The following is a 17,813-nucleotide window of genomic DNA, read 5'->3' on the forward strand; positions in this document are numbered from 1 at the left end:
TATATAATAGTAAATTATTTCTAAAGTGCCAACGAGATTAATAATCTATTCCAGTGCAAATACAGCAATATATGTAAACCCAGAATTAGGAAACAGGTCTGTGCTTTTAGCTGATTCCGATCAATCCATGGGAGTGGCACATAGCAAATAAATCAACTCATCTAGTACAACAGTTAGTTTAAGCAGCATTAGTATAGCGCATCCATCTACAGTCAGTTAGTGAAGCAACAGAATGACATCCTAACAGTGTGTACAGTATGCAGTTCTAAGAGAAGGGTGAGCTGGGAGTGTTCCTTGCTGTGTAGCCTTTACTTGATGAGTGCAGGAGATCATTTCCCTAATTAGCTTCAGCAAAAGAGATAAATTAAATAAACTTTAACTTACATTGTACTGTAATTTTTTCTTCTCCTTAACCCCTTAAGGACCAGTATCAAGTTTTTCAAAATTTGGCAATTTTATGTAATAAAAAAAAACACACACACATTTTTTCTGTAGTGTAGCTGCCCCCCCATCTCATTTACCCCCCTACCCTTCCCAGATAGCTTTCCCACCCTCTAATCCCACTTCCACAGTGTGATCCCCAGTATGATCCCCCTCTCCCTCCTCCCCCCTCCCTTCCCCTCTGAGAGGTTTTATTTTTCTGTAGCTTAGCAGCTTAGCAGTCCCATTCATTCCCGCCCTCCTCCCACCCCCCTCCAGTGATGGGCCACCCTCCCGTCTACCTCCTTACCCTACCACGCCACTAACGATCGGCACCACTGCTACCCGATGCAGAGAGGGCCACTCTGCATTGGTAAGTCTGCAACTCTATTTCTGCACTGCTGCACTCGTGAGGCATGTAGAAATAGCACAAACTCACTACTTTTAGCGAAATCGCTGCAGAGAGAGGCCCAGGACAGCAGCTTAATGACCAGCAATGTACAGGGTGATCGTTAAGGGGTTAATTTTTTCCCAGTCATACATTTTACCTGCTGGAGTTTATTAAATTGTTTGCAAACAGCTCTGTTGTTTGTATTTTCTTATTCAAAATAGAGGATTGTAAATGTTGAAACCGCTGCCTATACTGAAAATATGAATACTTATGTATTCTCTGTAGAAAGCTACAAAGGCAGTAGCACAAAAGTAGCTATTTGAAACAAAGAAAATAATCATGAAGGAAAAATTTCCCATACATTTAAAACTGTTGTAAACGGATAGACAGACAATTAGACAGACAGCCAGATAGATAGATGGATATGTGCGTGTGGTTATCATATAATGCATATATATATATATATATATATATATATATATATACGTGTATATATATATATATAGATGATAGATAGATAGATAGATAGATAGATAGATAGATAGATAGATAGATAGATAGATATAGATATGTGTGTACACATCCAGAATTATTCTGAAATCCAGACTTTTCCATTATGATTTTGTTTAAAAATAAGATTATTAAAAATTATCATTTTTTTTCAGCCAGTAAGTCACAATCTTCTCTGTGTGCGTATTTGGTTTGTTTTTTGCTTCCTAAAATGCAAATGCTACTAGCTACAACATATTTAAAGCAACAATTATTATATCTATATAGCTGGTATTTATTAATGTCCCTTTAATGCAGTACAGAAAGAAAAAATGTTATCCAAACCGCTTGGGACCAGAAAAGCTTTGGATTTTAGAATAGTATGGATTTTGGAATATTTTCATTTGTTAAAATGAGACGGTTTGGAGAGGGGTTGGGACAAAGTGTAAACAACAATATCTTATGTCATTTAGGTAATATTTACATGTCATTATACAGCATATACATATAACGTAAAGGTTGTTATATTCAGTACTTTTGTATAGATAGTACCCTCAGAAAGAAACTGTAATCAGAAAGGTAATATTTGTTGTTTTAAATAGTTATTTGCATTTTAGAATACAAAAAAAAAAAAACACAGGCAGAGAAATGTGACTTACAGGTAGGAAAAATAGTAATTTTTTATCATTTTATATTTTAAAAAATATTAGTTAAAAAGTTTGGATTTCCAAAGAAGTTTGGATTTTGGAATTCCAGATTTGATTATTTGTACCTGTATTACATTATAAAACAATTTGTGGCTAACCATGACACTGTATGAATGATCTGAATTGGAACAAAATTCAGTCACAACAAATGAATTCTGGGTCATTTACATTACTAGGAATCACATAAAAGGCTAATAATTAGACAGATGCTACGATTGCACAAAAATTACTCCCACACGTTGTTTTGCAAAGTGCACGGCACAAGAACAAGCAGAATTCCTGCTATTGATTCTCTTATCTCTCATTTATTTTTCAGCACCATTAAATTCTCTTTAGAAAGATTAGTGGCTTTTAACCCAGTCACAAATCTATTCATTGTGTAGGATTACCACTGCGTCAGACAGCTTTCATTTAAATTTGTATGTACACTACAATTATATATAGTTTATTAGTAGGAAAAAACACATATTGATATAGGTAAATTGCTTAGTTTGTTTGTCTGTTTTTTGTTGTTGTTTTTTTTTAATCTAAATTGCCCAGTGAAGTAAATAATCAGTGTATGGAGTATAAAGATAACATTGTTTAAGTGGGTTAATAATGAGCTGTTTATAGAATGGCAATAAAGGGACAGTCTAGTCAATTAAACTTTCATGATTCAGATACAGCAGGCAATTTTAAGCAACTTTCTAATTTACTCCTATTATCACATTTTCTTCGTTCTCTTGGTATCTTTATTTGAAAAAGCAAGAATGTAAGCATAGGAGCCGGACCATTTATGGTTCAGCACCTAGGTAGCACTTTGTGATTGGTGTCTAAATGTAGCCACCAATCAGCAAGGGCTACCCAGGTGCTGAACCATAATTTGTCCGGCTCCTAAGCTTAGATTCAAATAAAGATACCAAGAGAACGAAGAAAAATTGATAATAGGAGTAAATTAGTAAGTTGCTTAAAATTACTGCTCTATCTGAATCATGAAAGTTTAATGTTGATAAGACTATTCCTTTAAGGGAAATAAGGATAAATACTTAAGAGATTGATAATATTTTATTTGTCTATGGTATCACAATCAGCCATTTTCATTTTTATCAGAATCATTTTTTTTCATTAATGGATCTGTGAAAAATATCTCTATACTTATTATGTGCCAGTCCTATTTGCCTAATCAAAGTCCACATTCTCAGGGCGATTTTTTTACTTATCGGAAGGATAAGACAACACTTTTTCACTTATCATTTTGAACACCAAAAAGGTATCAAGAGCAATATTAGTATTGCACTGATATTTCCCCATGATATTAAATTATATAAGGAAGCAAAGTCACTAAAAAGAGATACAAACACCATCTGCTCAAGCAATTAAAGTTAAAAAATGAAACATTACAACTTCTACAATAATAAAAATAAGCCAAATCTATGAGGCCTATTTATCAAGCCGTCAACTGCAAATACGCTGGAATTCCGAAGCGTAATTGTGGAGAGCCTGATTCCCCTTAGTTGTCAAACCCTACAGACCGGCAAAAGTAGAAATCTGTGACGTAACATACGATCCGCCGGTCTCAGTCCGACACAGATCGATGCTTACGTCACTACAGATGTTCCGAATGCAAATTCGGCACTATCTGACTACTTTTGCTAGTTAACAAATTCCTAGCAGGTACGCTTGCCACTATTCCGGCCCAGCGTACCTGGTTTTCAATCCGCCGTCCTGGAGGCAGCGGATGCCATAGGAATCAATGGGAGTCTGAAAGCAGCGAAAGCTCATGTTCGCTGCTGCCCGATATCGCATTGATTCCTATGGGAGAATAAAAGTTACGTTTACACCTAACACCCTAACATAAGCCCCTTGTCTAAACACCCCTAATCTGCCGCCCCCTACACCGCCGCCACCTACATTATACCCAATAACCCCTAATCTGCCGCTCCCGCCATCGCCGCCACCTACATAAAGTTATTAACCCCTATCTCGCCGCTCCCGGAGTCCATCGCAACTAAATAAATGTATTAACCCCTAAACTGCCAGCCCCCCACATCGCCATAAACTAAATAAAACTATTAACCCCTAAACCTAACAACCCGCTAACTTTATATTAAATATTAACTCATCCCTATCTTATAATAAATTGAAACTTACCTTTAGATTTAAATTAAACTATATTAAACTATATTAGACTATATTAAATTAATAATTAACCTACCCTACCTATTATAATAAAATTACATTAAACTACATTAAACTAATAATAAATCTACCCTAACTGTTATACTAAAATTAAATTAAACTATATTAAACTATTAATTAATCTACCCTAACTGTTATACTAAAATTACATTAAATTATATTAAACTATTGATTAATCTACCCTAACTATTATACTAAAATTAAATTAAACTATATTAAACTAATAATTCATATACCTTAACTGTTATACTAAAATTACAATAAGCTACAAATTAAATTAACTATATTATATATTTAAAAACCTAACCCTACTCAAATAATTTAATTCTACAATTAAAAATTACAAAGTTTCAAAAAACTAACAACTAAGTTACAAAACATAACAAACACTAGGGCCTAGATTTGGAGTTTGGCGTTAGCCGTGAAAACCAGCGTTAGAGGTTCCTAACGCTGGTTTTAGGCTACCTCCGGTATTTGGAGTCACTCAAAAAAGGGTCTAACGCTCACTTTTCAGCCGCGACTTTTCCATACCGCAGATCCCCTTACGTAAATTGCGTATCCTATCTTTTCAATGGGATTTTTCTAACTCCGGTATTTAGAGTCGTGTCTGAAGTGAGCGTTAGACATCTAACAACAAAACTCCAGCCGCAGGAAAAAAGTCAGTAGTTAAGAGCTTTCTGGGCTAACGTCGGTTTATAAAGCTCTTAACTACTGTGCTCTAAAGTACACTAACACCCATAAACTACCTATGTACCCCTAAACCGAGGTCCCCCCACATCGCCGCCACTCTATTAAATTTTTTTAACCCCTAATCTGCCGACCGCAAAGCGCCGCCAGCTAAGTTATCCCTATGTACCCCTAATCTGCTGCCCCTAACACCGCCGACCCCTGTATTATATTTATTAACCCCTAACCTGCCCCCCACAACGTCGCCGCCAGCTACCTACAATAATTAACCCACCTACATTATAGCTATGTACCCCTAATCTGCTGCCCCTAACACCGCCGACCCCTATATTATATGTATTAACCCCTAATCTGCCCCCCACAACGTCGCCTCCACCTGCCTACACTTATTAACCCCTAATCTGCCGAGCGGACCGCACCGCTACTATAATAAAGTTATTAACCCCTAATCCGCCTCACTAACCCTATAATAAATAGTATTAACCCCTAATCTGCCCTCTCTAACATCGCCGACACCTAACTTCAATTATTAACCCCTAATCTGCCGACCGGAGCTCACCGCTATTCTAATAAATGGATTAACCCCTAAAGCTAAGTCTAACCCTAACACTAACACCCCCCTAAGTTAAATATAATTTTAATCTAACGAAATTAATTAACACTTATTAAATAAATTAATCCTATTTAAAGCTAAATACTTACCTGTAAAATAAATCCTAATATAGCTACAATATAAATTATAATTACATTGTAGCTATTTTAGGATTAATATTTATTTTACAGGCAACTTTGTAATTATTTTAACCAGGTACAATAGCTATTAAATAGTTAAGAAATATTTAATAGTTACCTAGTTAAAATAATTACAAAATTACCTGTAAAATAAATCCTAACCTAAGTTACAATTAAACCTAACACTATACTATCATTAAATTAATTAAATAAAATACCTATAATTACCTACAATTAAACCTAACACTACACTATCAATAAATTAATTAAATACAATATGTACAAATAACTACAATGAAATAAACTAACTAAAGTACAAAAAATAAAAAAGAACTAAGTTACAAAAAATAAAAAAATATTTACAAACATAAGAAAAATATTACAACAATTTTAAACTAATTACACCTACTCTAAGCCCCCTAATAAAATAACAAAGACCCCCAAAATAACAAAATGGGGGCATGCCCCAAGAAGTTCAGCTCTTTTGCCTGTAAAAAAAACATACAATACCCCCCCCAACATTACAACCCACCACCCACATACCCCTAATCTAACCCAAACCCCCCTTAAATAAACCTAACACTAAGCCCCTGAAGATCATCCTACCTTGTCTTCACCTCACCAGGTATCACCGATCTGTCCTGGCTCCAAAATCTTCATCCAACCCAAGCGGGGGCTGGCGATCCATCATCCGGTGGCTGAAAAGGTCCAGAAGAGGCTCCAAAGTCTTCATCCTATCCGATCAGCCAATAGAATGCGAGCTCAATCTGATTGGCTGATTGGATCAGCGTATCGGATTGAACTTGATTCTGATTGGCTGATTCCATCAGCCAATCAGAATATTCCTACCTTAATTCCGATTGGCTGATAGAATCCTATCAGCCAATCGGAATTCGAGGGACGCCATCTTGGATGACGTCCCTTAAAGGAACCTTCATTCTTCAGTTGGACGTCGCCGGATGAAGATGGGTCCGCGTCGGAGGTATTCAGGATGGAGCCGGTCCTCATCGGATGAAGATAGAAGATGCCGCTTGGAAGATGATGGTTGCCGGTCCGGATCTACTCTTCTTCCCGGATAGGATGAAGACTTTGGAGCCTCTTCTGGACCTCTTCAACCACCGGATGATGGATCGCCAGCCCCCGCTTGGGTTGGATGAAGATTTTGGAGCCAGGACGGATCGGTGATACCTGGTGAGGTGAAGACAAGGTAGGATGATCTTCAGGGGCTTAGTGTTAGGTTTATTTAAGGGGGGTTTGGGTTAGATTAGGGGTATGTGGGTGGTGGGTTGTAATGTTGGGGGGGGGTATTGTATGTTTTTTTACAGGCAAAAGAGCTGAACTTCTTGGGGCATGCCCCGCAAAGGGCCCTGTTCAGGGCTGGTAAGGTAAAAGAGCTTTGAACTTTAGTAATTTAGAATAGGGTAGGGCATTTTGTTATTTTGGGGGTCTTTGTTATTTTATTAGGGGGCTTAGAGTAGGTGTAATTAGTTTAAAATTGTTGTAATATTTTTCTTATGTTTGTAAATATTTTTTTATTTTTTGTAACTTAGTTCTTTTTTTTTGTACTTTAGTTAGTTTATTTCATTGTAGTTATTTGTAGATATTGTATTTAATTAATGTATTGATAGTGTAGTGTTAGGTTTAATTGTAGGTAATTGTAGATATTTTATTTAATTAATTTAATGATAGTATAGTGTTAGGTTTAATTGTAACTTAGGTTAGGATTTATTTTACAGGTAATTTTGTAATTATTTTAACTAGGTAGCTATTAAATATTTCTTAACTATTTAATAGCTATTGTACCTGGTTAAAATAATTACAAAGTTGCCTGTAAAATAAATATTAATCCTAAAATAGCTACAATGTAATTATAATTTATATTGTAGCTATATTAGGATTTATTTTACAGGTAAGTATTTAGCTTTAAATAGGAATAATTTATTTAATAAGAGTTAATTAATTTCGTTAGATTAAAATTATATTTAAGTTAGGGGGGTGTTAGTGTTAGGGTTAGACTTAGCTTTAGGGGTTAATACATTTATTAGAATAGCGGTGAGCTCCGGTCGTCAGATTTGGGGTTAATAATTGAAGTTAGGTGTCGGCGATGTTAGGGAGGGCAGATTAGGGGTTAATACTATTTATTATAGGGTTAGTGGGGCGGATTAGGGGTTAATAACTTTATTATAGTAGCGCTCAGGTCCGCTCGGCAGATTAGGGGTTAATAAGTGTAGGCAGGTGGGGGCGACGTTGTGGGCGGCAGATTAGGGGTTAATAAATATAATATAGGGGTCAGCGGTGTTAGGGGCAGCAGATTAGGGGTACATAAGGATAATGTAAGTAGCGGCGGTTTACGGAGCGGCAGATTAGGGGTTAAAAATAAAATGCAGGTGTCAGCGATAGCGGGGGCGGCAGATTAGGGGTTAATAAGTGTAAGGTTAGGGGTGTTTAGACTCGGGGTACATGTTAGGGTGTTAGGTGCAGACTTAGGAGGTGTTTCCGCATAGCAAACAATGGGGCTGCGCTAAGAGCTGAATGCGGCTTTTTTGCAGGTGTTAGGTTTTTTTTCAGCTCAAACAGCCCCATTGTTTTCTACGGGGGAATCGTGCACAAACACGTTTTTGAGGCTGGCCGCTTGCGTAAGCAACTCTGGTATCGAGAGTTGAAGCTGCGTTAAATATGCTCTACGCTCCTTTTTTGGAGCCTAACGCAGCCTTTATGAGGACTCTCAATACCAGAGTTATTTTTATGGTGCGGCCAGAAAAAAGCCGGCGTTAGATTTTCGGGTCGTTACCGACAAAACTCCAAATCTAGGCCTAAGTTACAAAAAAAAATAAACACTAAGTTACACAAAATAAAAAATAAATTATCAAAGATTTAGACTAATTACACCTAATCTAAGAGCCCTATGAACGCAAAAAAATAAAAAAAAAAACTAACCTACAATAAACTACAAATAGCCCTTAAAAGGGCCTTTTTCGGGCATTGCCCCAAAGAAATCAGCTCTTTTACCTGTAAATAAAAAATACAAATACCCCCCCAACAGTAAAACCCACCACCCACACAACCAACCCCCCCAAATAAAAACCTAACTAAAAAAACCTAAGCTCCCCATTGCCCTGAAAAGGGCATTTGGATGGGTATTGCCCTTAAAAGGGCATTTAGCTCTATTGCAGCCCAAACCCTAATCTAAAACTAAAACCCACCCAATAAACCCTTAAAAAATCCTAACACTAACCCCTGAAGATCCACTTACAGTTTTGAAGATGCGACATCCATCCTCCAAGAAGCCGGCAGAAGTCTTCATCCAAGCGGCCGAAGTCTTCATCCAAGCCCGCAGAAGTCTTCACCCAGACGGCATCTTCTATCTTCATCCATCCGGCGCGGAGCGCCACCATCTTCCAGACATCCGACGCAGAGCATCCTCTTCTTACAACGTCTTCTTCCCGAATGAAGGTTCTTCTAAATGACGTCATCCAAGATGGTGTCCCTTAGATTCCGATTGGCTGATAGAATTCTATCAGCCAATCGGAATTAAGGTTGAAAAAATCCTATTGGCTGACCGGATTGAGCCAATAGAATGCGAGCTCAATCCTATTGGCTGACCGGATGTCTGGAAGATGGAGCCGCTCCGCGCCGGATGGATGAAGATAGAAGATGCCGTTTGGGTGAAGACTTCTGTAGGTGGCGGCGGTGTAGGGGGCAGCAGATTAGGGGTTAATAACATAATGTAGGTGGTGGTGGGCTCCGGGAGCGGCGGAATAGGGGTTAATAACTTTATTAGAGTGGCGGTGGGCTTCGGGAGCAGTGGGATAGGGGTTAATAACTTTATTTAGTTGCGACGGGGTCCGGGAGCAGCTGGATAGGGGTTAAACAGTTTAGTATAGTGGCAGTGTTTAGTGACAGTATACAAATAAAGCTGTGAAAAAGCCGAATAGCAGCGAGATCGATGACTGTTAGTTAACAACAGTCTGCTGCTCATCACCCCGTACTTGGTGCGTGGCTTTTTGACAGCTTTTTTGTTAAATATGGAGAGAGTATTCAGGTCTGCGGCCGCGATGTTAGGCGATGTCAGGCGAGTGTATTGGTGCCGGCGAATGCAGCACAGTTGACGGCTTAATAAGTGGGCCTCTATCTCAACAAGCACATGTGACCACTGTTCTCATAATGCCCATGTTCAAATGCATTAGAATCCGATTATCTAAACCTTGCAGGCCCTTATGCTGACTCTCGCAGGGGCTGTCCTGGTGGAATTATCATAAAAAGCGGTTGTTCCTGCACGTGGCGAGATGTCTCCTATTGAAAGTAATATAGCTCACTGGAAAGGAAAAATTTGCACCATAGAGCGGTTAGCAGTGAACAGGGGGCACTTTAAAACTAAAATCCTTTAGCCAATATAAATCACATTATGCTGCTTTCTGAGTAAAGCGTCTTACAATCTCCTATATTTTTGTGCACATGTGTTTTTCTATTAGGGTATTAAGTATTCGTATTGTTTTGAGAAAAGATCATCACCTTTTAGTTGGCGAGAAAAAACTGTGAGATCTGTAGTGAGAAAATCTCTATATTATTACGCTGGGATTAGAGAGAATTTCATATACGCCCATGCTCCGCCCATTTTGAAAAAAATAATAATTATGCTTTGAATTTTTTTCATGTTTTCTTTTTGCACATCCAGTGTACTTAAATTACGATTTATGCCTGTGTAATTTAAGTGTAATTTTTAGGTTTTTGATCAAATACGATTTTTATTGAACAATTTATTTACGAATTTGCATTCACCTTAAAGGGACAGTCTAGTCCAAAATAAACTTTCATGATTCAGATAGGGCATGTAATTTTAAACAATTTTCCAATTTACTTTTATCACCTATTTTGCTTTGTTCTTTGGTATTCTTAGTTGAAAGCTAAACCTAGGAGTTTCATATGCTAATTTCTAAGCCCTTGAAGGCCTCCTCTTCTCTCAGGGCATTTTGACAGTTTTTCACCACTAGAGGATGTTAGTTCATGTGTGTCATATAGATAACACTGTGCTCACGCATGTGAAGTTCCAGGGAGCCAGCACTGATTGACTAAAATGCATGACTGTCAAAAGAACTGAAATAAGGGGGCAGTTTGCAGAGGCTTAGATACAAGATAATCACAGAGAATGGGTAATAAAGGGATTATCAATCTTTTAAAACAATAACAATTCTAGTGTAGACTGTCCCTTTTACAATACAATTTTTCTCTGCTTATTTTAGTGTGAATGGTTCAATTATTAGTCATTTTGTATGATGTTTAAGATATACATTTTATTGTACACTTTTCATATGAAAATGCAGTATACGCCCCTTAGCGAGACACCCTGTTTTTAGGGCAAAAAGTGGCTTTAGATCATTCCAAAAGGGAAATAGAATTACTGACAAGCATTTTCATATGAAAAGTGTACAATAAAATGTATATATTTTATTTTTATATATTTTATTATCTCACCAGCCCAGAGAGCTTTAGATTATCAGACCCTTAGTGAGATATACATATACAGTATATTTTTATGGGTTTAGAGCACAGGAGGGACATATTCTATTGCATTACTACAAATTATTACAATTAATACAGGCCCTTTAACCTGTGATGTAATCTGTAAATCCACAAAACTGCCATTTTGTTTGTCATTATTTCTAGATTACAAAATCATGAGATTAAAAATGCAAATAATGATTCTGTGTTGTTTTCAGGAGGTGACTATTCTGAGCTTGAGAGGTATTAATTTCAGAACGATTTTAGGATTTTGACCAAGGGAAAACAAATAGGCAATAAACGAGTTTCTGAAATAGTTATTTACAAAAAACTTGTGATTAACCTTATCAATTGTTAGAGGGAAATTGTAATCAAACATTTTCTCTGCTCTTTCTACAAGGAGTTGCCCCTGTCAGCCAATAAGCAACAAATACTTAGGTATCAACTGCACATTTCTTTTAGTTTCATAAAAGTAAATATTTACTCAACCCTTTTCCATATAAAATATATTTATCATATAAATTGTTTTTAAATAATGGATCTCTTTAATACATTTATGATGCAGATGTCCACATAGTGCTCTTAAAAATAAAAAATAAAATTGATTTAGTCTTATATTGATAATCAACAGGCCATGTATTGAACGCAGTTAAGAAAACATAAAGCAGCTACAGGTTTTATTTTTGTACGTTATCCATCAGTCCCTTGGCTTTAAAAATATAGCAAGATTGTAGCAGAAATTCAATATGAGTGTTCAAATGTTATATAAACAGTAGACTTTAAAGAGACAGTAAAGTCAAAATTAAACTTTCATGATTCAGATAGAGCATGCAATTTTAAACAAATTTCCTATTTACTATTATTACATTTGCTTTGTTGAAGAGTACATCTACATAGGCTGATAGGAGCTAAGGAGCGTGCACGTGTCTTTAGCATTCCATGGCTCCGGTGTCTGTAACCATGTATTACATTGTTATAAGCCCTAGGTTGTAAACAGAGTAATCATAGATGAGCTCAGGAGCATGCACGTGTATTTTGTAGTCTATGGCAGCAGTATTTGCAGCTATCATTAACATTGCTATAAACATTGTTGAAAACACAATTGCCAGATGGCTAAAGACACATGCACGCTCCTGAACTCACCTAGGATTACTCTTTATCAAAGGATACAAAGATAACTAAACAAAAGTGATCATAGAAGTAAATTGGAACGTTTCATGTTCTATCCAATCCATTCAAGTTTAATTTTGACTTTACTGTCCCTTTAAGGTGTTCTATTTTTTGTGATAAACAAATGTGATCAAAGTGATACAGCAGGACACTAAGAACATTTTATATTGTGTTCTTACAAAGAGGACATAAACAATATATCTAAATATACAATAGAGAGACAGATAGATAGATAGATAGATAGATAGATGATAGATAGATAGATAGATAGATACTAAGGGGCCGATTTATCAAAGCTTCAACTGATAATACGATGGAATCGCTTGAATCTTGCCTCATATTCTAAGCGAATTGAATCCGCTGTAATTAACAAAGCATCAACATCGTCAAATGTTGAAATGTGTGACGTAATATACGCTCCAGCAATCTCAATCCGACGCAGATGTTTCGAATTCACATTCGACTCTATTTGACCCTCATCCCAATTTATCAAACATTCAACAGGTACGCTTGCGTCTTTTCTGCCGCAGCGTACCTATCGTTCAAATGCCACCCTTGAGACAGTGAATGCCATAGAAATCAATGGGTGTCTGAAAACCCAGAAAGGTTATGTTAGATGCTGCGAGATTGGATATTTATGTAAATTAAAAAGCTGATTAAATTGTATACTATTTCTAAATCCCACAGACAACAAAGACGCATGTTCAGTATCTAAATAATATGTTAAATAATAATTTTATAATCACATGTAATTCAAGGGACAGATTCATTTCAAAAGTAGTTTTAATGACAGGTAATGTCTGTCTGGCAGCAGGACTAGTAGATCTAGGGATACAAAATAAATAAATACATTACATACTATAGCTAACTTCCTTTTTTTGATCAATCTAATTTCACCATGTTTAACGCATGTAATACAAGTCCCACTGCATTTCGCACCAAATTTGACGCAATACTTCGCACCAAATTGGATGCAATACTCAAACTCCTAAACATCTCACAAACTAGTGACATTTTCCACCACTTTTGATTGGGAAATGCATAATCACATGATTTATGACGTCAGCCAATCTGATTTAAATATACAACTAATCAAATTTCTCGATACTTGTGTCATTGATCATTCAACAGAACTTTTAAGTGCCATTTGTTACATTGTGTATTATACTTTGAAAGTATGTATATATGAAATTAGTATTAAAGTTAAACATTGATGATGACATTAGGACACACTGTAATATTTTTGACAATGATTTAAAAAAATCGATTGATGTTTGATTCAATATAATCTTAAAATGATAGCTCAAAGGGATAGTCCACCTAACATTAAACTGTCATGAATCAGATACAGCAGAAATTAAAATCACCTCTTTACTGTCATGATATTTTCAGTGTTTTTCTTTCTCCTCTTGAATTTCATTTTCATTAGGAAATATCATGTTGTATGCCAGCCCATTTTATAACACCTGTGTAGGGGTGGTGTTTCAAACTAGACTGCAATCAGGAAGGGTTACACAGGTGCAGAGAGAAAACTGGCCCAGCTCTTAAAATATCCACTGATTACAAATAAATACATATGATACCCTGATAACATGTTATATTCGCATATTATTCTTGCTCAGAATAATAATATATTTACACTATATACACATAGTGGTATAAATAAACAAAGAGATATGAAAGACAACATTGTTTAGAACAAAATACAATTTAGGACCATGTAAATATGTTTGGAAAAGATTTCTAACATAACACACACACACACACACACACACACATATATATATATATATATATATATATATATATATATACATACATACAGGTATGTGCAAAGATATATGTACAAATTCTAGCATTAATAATCATTTTAAAAAAAGAAAAAAACATGAGATAGTCATATCATGATTTCTAGAAATACAAATACACATTAATTTATGTGAAAATATCATATATCAGATTTTTTGTATAACACAATAAATAAAACAATGATATATTATTGTTTGTTCAGGTATAAATCTAGCTATTTCTTGGACATTAACAGATGAAAAATAAAAGATAAGCTTTAGTGAAATGTGCTTGTTCATGGACAGTAATGATATGGTATAAATAAAGTTGGAACAAACAGAATATCCATGACATCAATGACTTTTATTAATCAACAGTCCGATGCTCATTAGTCCGTACTTGACGGGCGTGTTTTTGACAGACGTTGTAATAAGGGTATCGTATGTGGATTCTTGGCAGCGATGTCTGGCAAGCGTATTGACTCCAGCAAATGCACCGAGATTTACGCTTTGATAAATCGACCCCTATATCTACTAGAGCAGTTGTACTAGAGACTAATAACTTCTGACACATTTACAACTTAGTTTTTTAACTATCATCTCTGTACCCTCTGTTTTTAACCTATGAAGTAAAAGTTATGTTTTATTTTTTATAATTTCATCCTTTGCTTCAAGATACTTATTTACTAACCAAACGTTGTGAGTGCTACATTTGTACACTTTTTCAGTTCTTAACTGATTTGTCTCGAATTATTGATTAGTACAAGCACCATCCCCTGTGAGATATTTACTATTAAGTAACCATGTATATGGGAACGTTTAATTAATTATAAGTAGTGCCATTGGTATTCTCTTTGATACGTTTACAACTTATATCTTTTCCTATTTGATAATGTGAAAATATGTTTTTTAACCCCTTAATGACCGACGACATGCAGGGTACGTCCTCCACAAAAATACACTTAATGACCGAGGACGTACCCTGCACGTCGTCGGTCTTGGAAAGTGGTGGAAGAGATTCTGATCGCTTCCAGCCGCTTTCCGGTTATTGCAGTGATGCCTCGATATCGAGGCATCCTGCAATAATCCTCCTTGGCCATCCAATGCAGAGAGAGCCACTCTGTGGCCCTCTCTGCATCGGGCATCGATGGCCGCAATCGTTGGTGGGTGGGAGCCGACGTGGGAGGCGGGTGGGCGGTCATCGATGGATCCTGTGATGCAAAGGGGGGCGGAATCGTGGGTGGAGTAGCCGGCGGCACACACGGATGTGCACGCACGGGGGGCGCGTGCACGCGGCGGGAGTGGGTGGGAACCGCTTCACTACAGAAAATGTTTGTAATAAAAGTGGGAAAGAGGGGGGAAATAATTAAAATAAAATGGATCTAAGGGATCAGGGAGGGGTGGGGGGTTGGTCTTTGGGGGGGGAGCTACACTACAGAAAAAAATAAAATCTTTTTTTGTAATCTGGGTACTGGCAGACATCTGCCAGTACCCAAGATGGCTCCCAATAAGTTAGAGGGGGAGGGTTAGAGAGCTGTTTGGGGGGGGGGGACCAGAGAGGTTTGGGGGCTAAGGGGGGATCCTACACAGCAGAATATGCAACTATGCTAAAAAAAATTAAAAGATAGCTTTTATTTTAGTACTGGTAGACTTTCTGCCAGTACTTAAGATGGCGGGGACAGTTGTGGGATGGGGGAGGGATGAGAGCTGTTTGGGAGGGATCAGGAGGTGTGATGTGTCAGGTGGGAGGCTGATCTCTACACTAAAGCTAAAATTAACCCTGCAAGCTCCCTACAAGCTCCCTAATTAACCCCTTCACTGCTGGGCATAATACACGTGGGGTGCGCAGCGGCATTTAGCGGCCTTCTAATTACCAAAAAGCAACGACAAAGCCATATATGTCTGCTATTTCTGAACAAACGGGGTCCCAGAGAAGCATTTACAACCATTTGTGCCATAATTGCACAAGCTGTTTGTAAATAATTTCAGTGAGAAACCTAAAATTGTGAAAAATGTAACGTTTTTTTTTTAATTTGATAGCATTTGGCAGTGAAATGGTGGCATGAAATAAACCAAAATGGGCCTAGATCAATACTTGGGGTTGTCTACTACACTACACTAAAGCTAAAATTAATGTTAGAAGCTCCCTGCATGCTCCCTAATTAACCCTTTCACTGCTGGGCATAATACATGTGTGGTGAGCAGTGGCATTTAGCGGCCTTCTAATTACCAAAAAGCAACGCCAAAGCCATATATGTCTGCTATTTCTGAACAAAAGTGATCCCAGAGAAGCATTTACAACCATTTATGTCATAATTGCACAAGTTGTTTCTAAATAATTTCAGTGAGAAACCTAAAGTTTGTGAAAAAATTTGTGAAAAAGTTAATGATTTTGTTTATTTGATCGCATTTGACAGTGAAATGGTGGCATGAAATATACCAAAATGGGCCTAGATCAATACTTTGGGATGTCTTCTAAAATATATATATATATACATGTCAAGGGATATTCAGGGATTCCTGACAGATATCAGTGTTCCAATGTAACTAGCGCTAATTTTAAAAAAAAAGTTGTTTGGAAATAGCAAAGTGCTACTTGTATTTATTGCCCTATAACTTGCAAAAAAAGCAAAGAGCATGTAAGCATTGTGTATTTCTAAACTCAGGACAAAATTTAGAAACTATTTAGCATGGGTGTTTTTTAGTGGTTATAGATGTGTAACAGATTTTGGGGGTCAAAGTTAGAAAAAGTGTGTTTTTTTCCATTTTTCCTCATATTTTATAATTTTTTTATAGTAATATATAAGATATGATGAAAATAATGGTATCTTTAGAAATTCCACTTAATGGCGAGAAAAACGGTATATAATATGTGTGGGTACAGTAAATGAGTAAGAGGAAAATTACAGCTAAACACAAACACCGCAAAAAATAAAAAAAAAGCCTTGGTCCCAAGCGGACAGAAAATGGAAAGTGCTGTGGTCATTAAGGGGTTAAAGAATAGCTATTTGCATGTTATATATAATTTCCTATTTGATCATTTAAAAACACTTTTTTTTTTAAATATCTATTCCCATTTTATATTCCTCATTCTAAAAGTTGTAAGACACAAAGCAAACTTTGTTGAATATTTGTGTGTAAATCTGTTAATAAATAACATAGGAGATTCATCCAGTTCTTTCTTACTTTGGATTAACAAATATTTGTTGAAGACCCTCAACATTGGACATTAACCTTTGGCTGATTTAGTCAACCTGCAAAAGTGGCAGAGAAGTATCCTGGTAAGTACATATATTTGTATTAAATATTATATATATTGATGTATGTTAGTGGTCACATAAGGCTTTGGTTCACATCCAATATTAACTTTTAAATGAAAAGGTTTTTGGAAAACACATTTTGTCTCCATTCTGATTTATAAAAGAGTTTGTATTTTACCAACTGAAATACTGTTGGAACGAAGAAGAAAAAAATTATACTTGCACAAAATTGATGTAATAAATGAGAAAAAAACCCCAGCTCATCTGGTTTTAAAAGATTTTAATGTTCCCAAACTCTTTTACCATACAATTTTTGGGGAATACTTTAATATATAATAATTTGGATATTGACCATAATTTGCTAAATTTCCTAAACACCTATAACGTTCAATTATTATTAATAGTCAGGGCAGTTTTCTAATGATGATGATAATAATGAATTCCTTTGATGTATCTGTTCCTATTGCTTTTAATCATGTATGTTATGTTGTGC

General features: G+C 36.3%; 1 protein-coding gene across 3 annotated transcripts in view; it reads left to right on the forward strand.

Annotated features, from left to right (window-relative positions):
• The first annotated feature begins 749 nt into the window (after positions 1-749).
• SERPINA10 (serpin family A member 10) overlaps positions 750-17,813 on the forward strand; it is a 71,191-nt gene continuing 54,127 nt past the window's right edge. Inside the window, exon 1 of one of the 3 annotated variants that reach the window (XM_053689385.1) lies at positions 750-793. In XM_053689385.1, coding sequence (XP_053545360.1) covers positions 769-793 — 25 coding nt within the window. In that variant the 5' untranslated portion in view covers positions 750-768. Of the gene's footprint in view, positions 794-17,253; positions 17,342-17,813 lie in introns of those variants that run through there. The other 2 variants (XM_053689386.1, XM_053689387.1) reach the window with 2 other exon arrangements.

This window comes from Bombina bombina, chromosome 1 (genome assembly GCF_027579735.1).
Source record: "Bombina bombina isolate aBomBom1 chromosome 1, aBomBom1.pri, whole genome shotgun sequence".
NCBI classification, from domain to species: domain Eukaryota; kingdom Metazoa; phylum Chordata; class Amphibia; order Anura; family Bombinatoridae; genus Bombina; species Bombina bombina.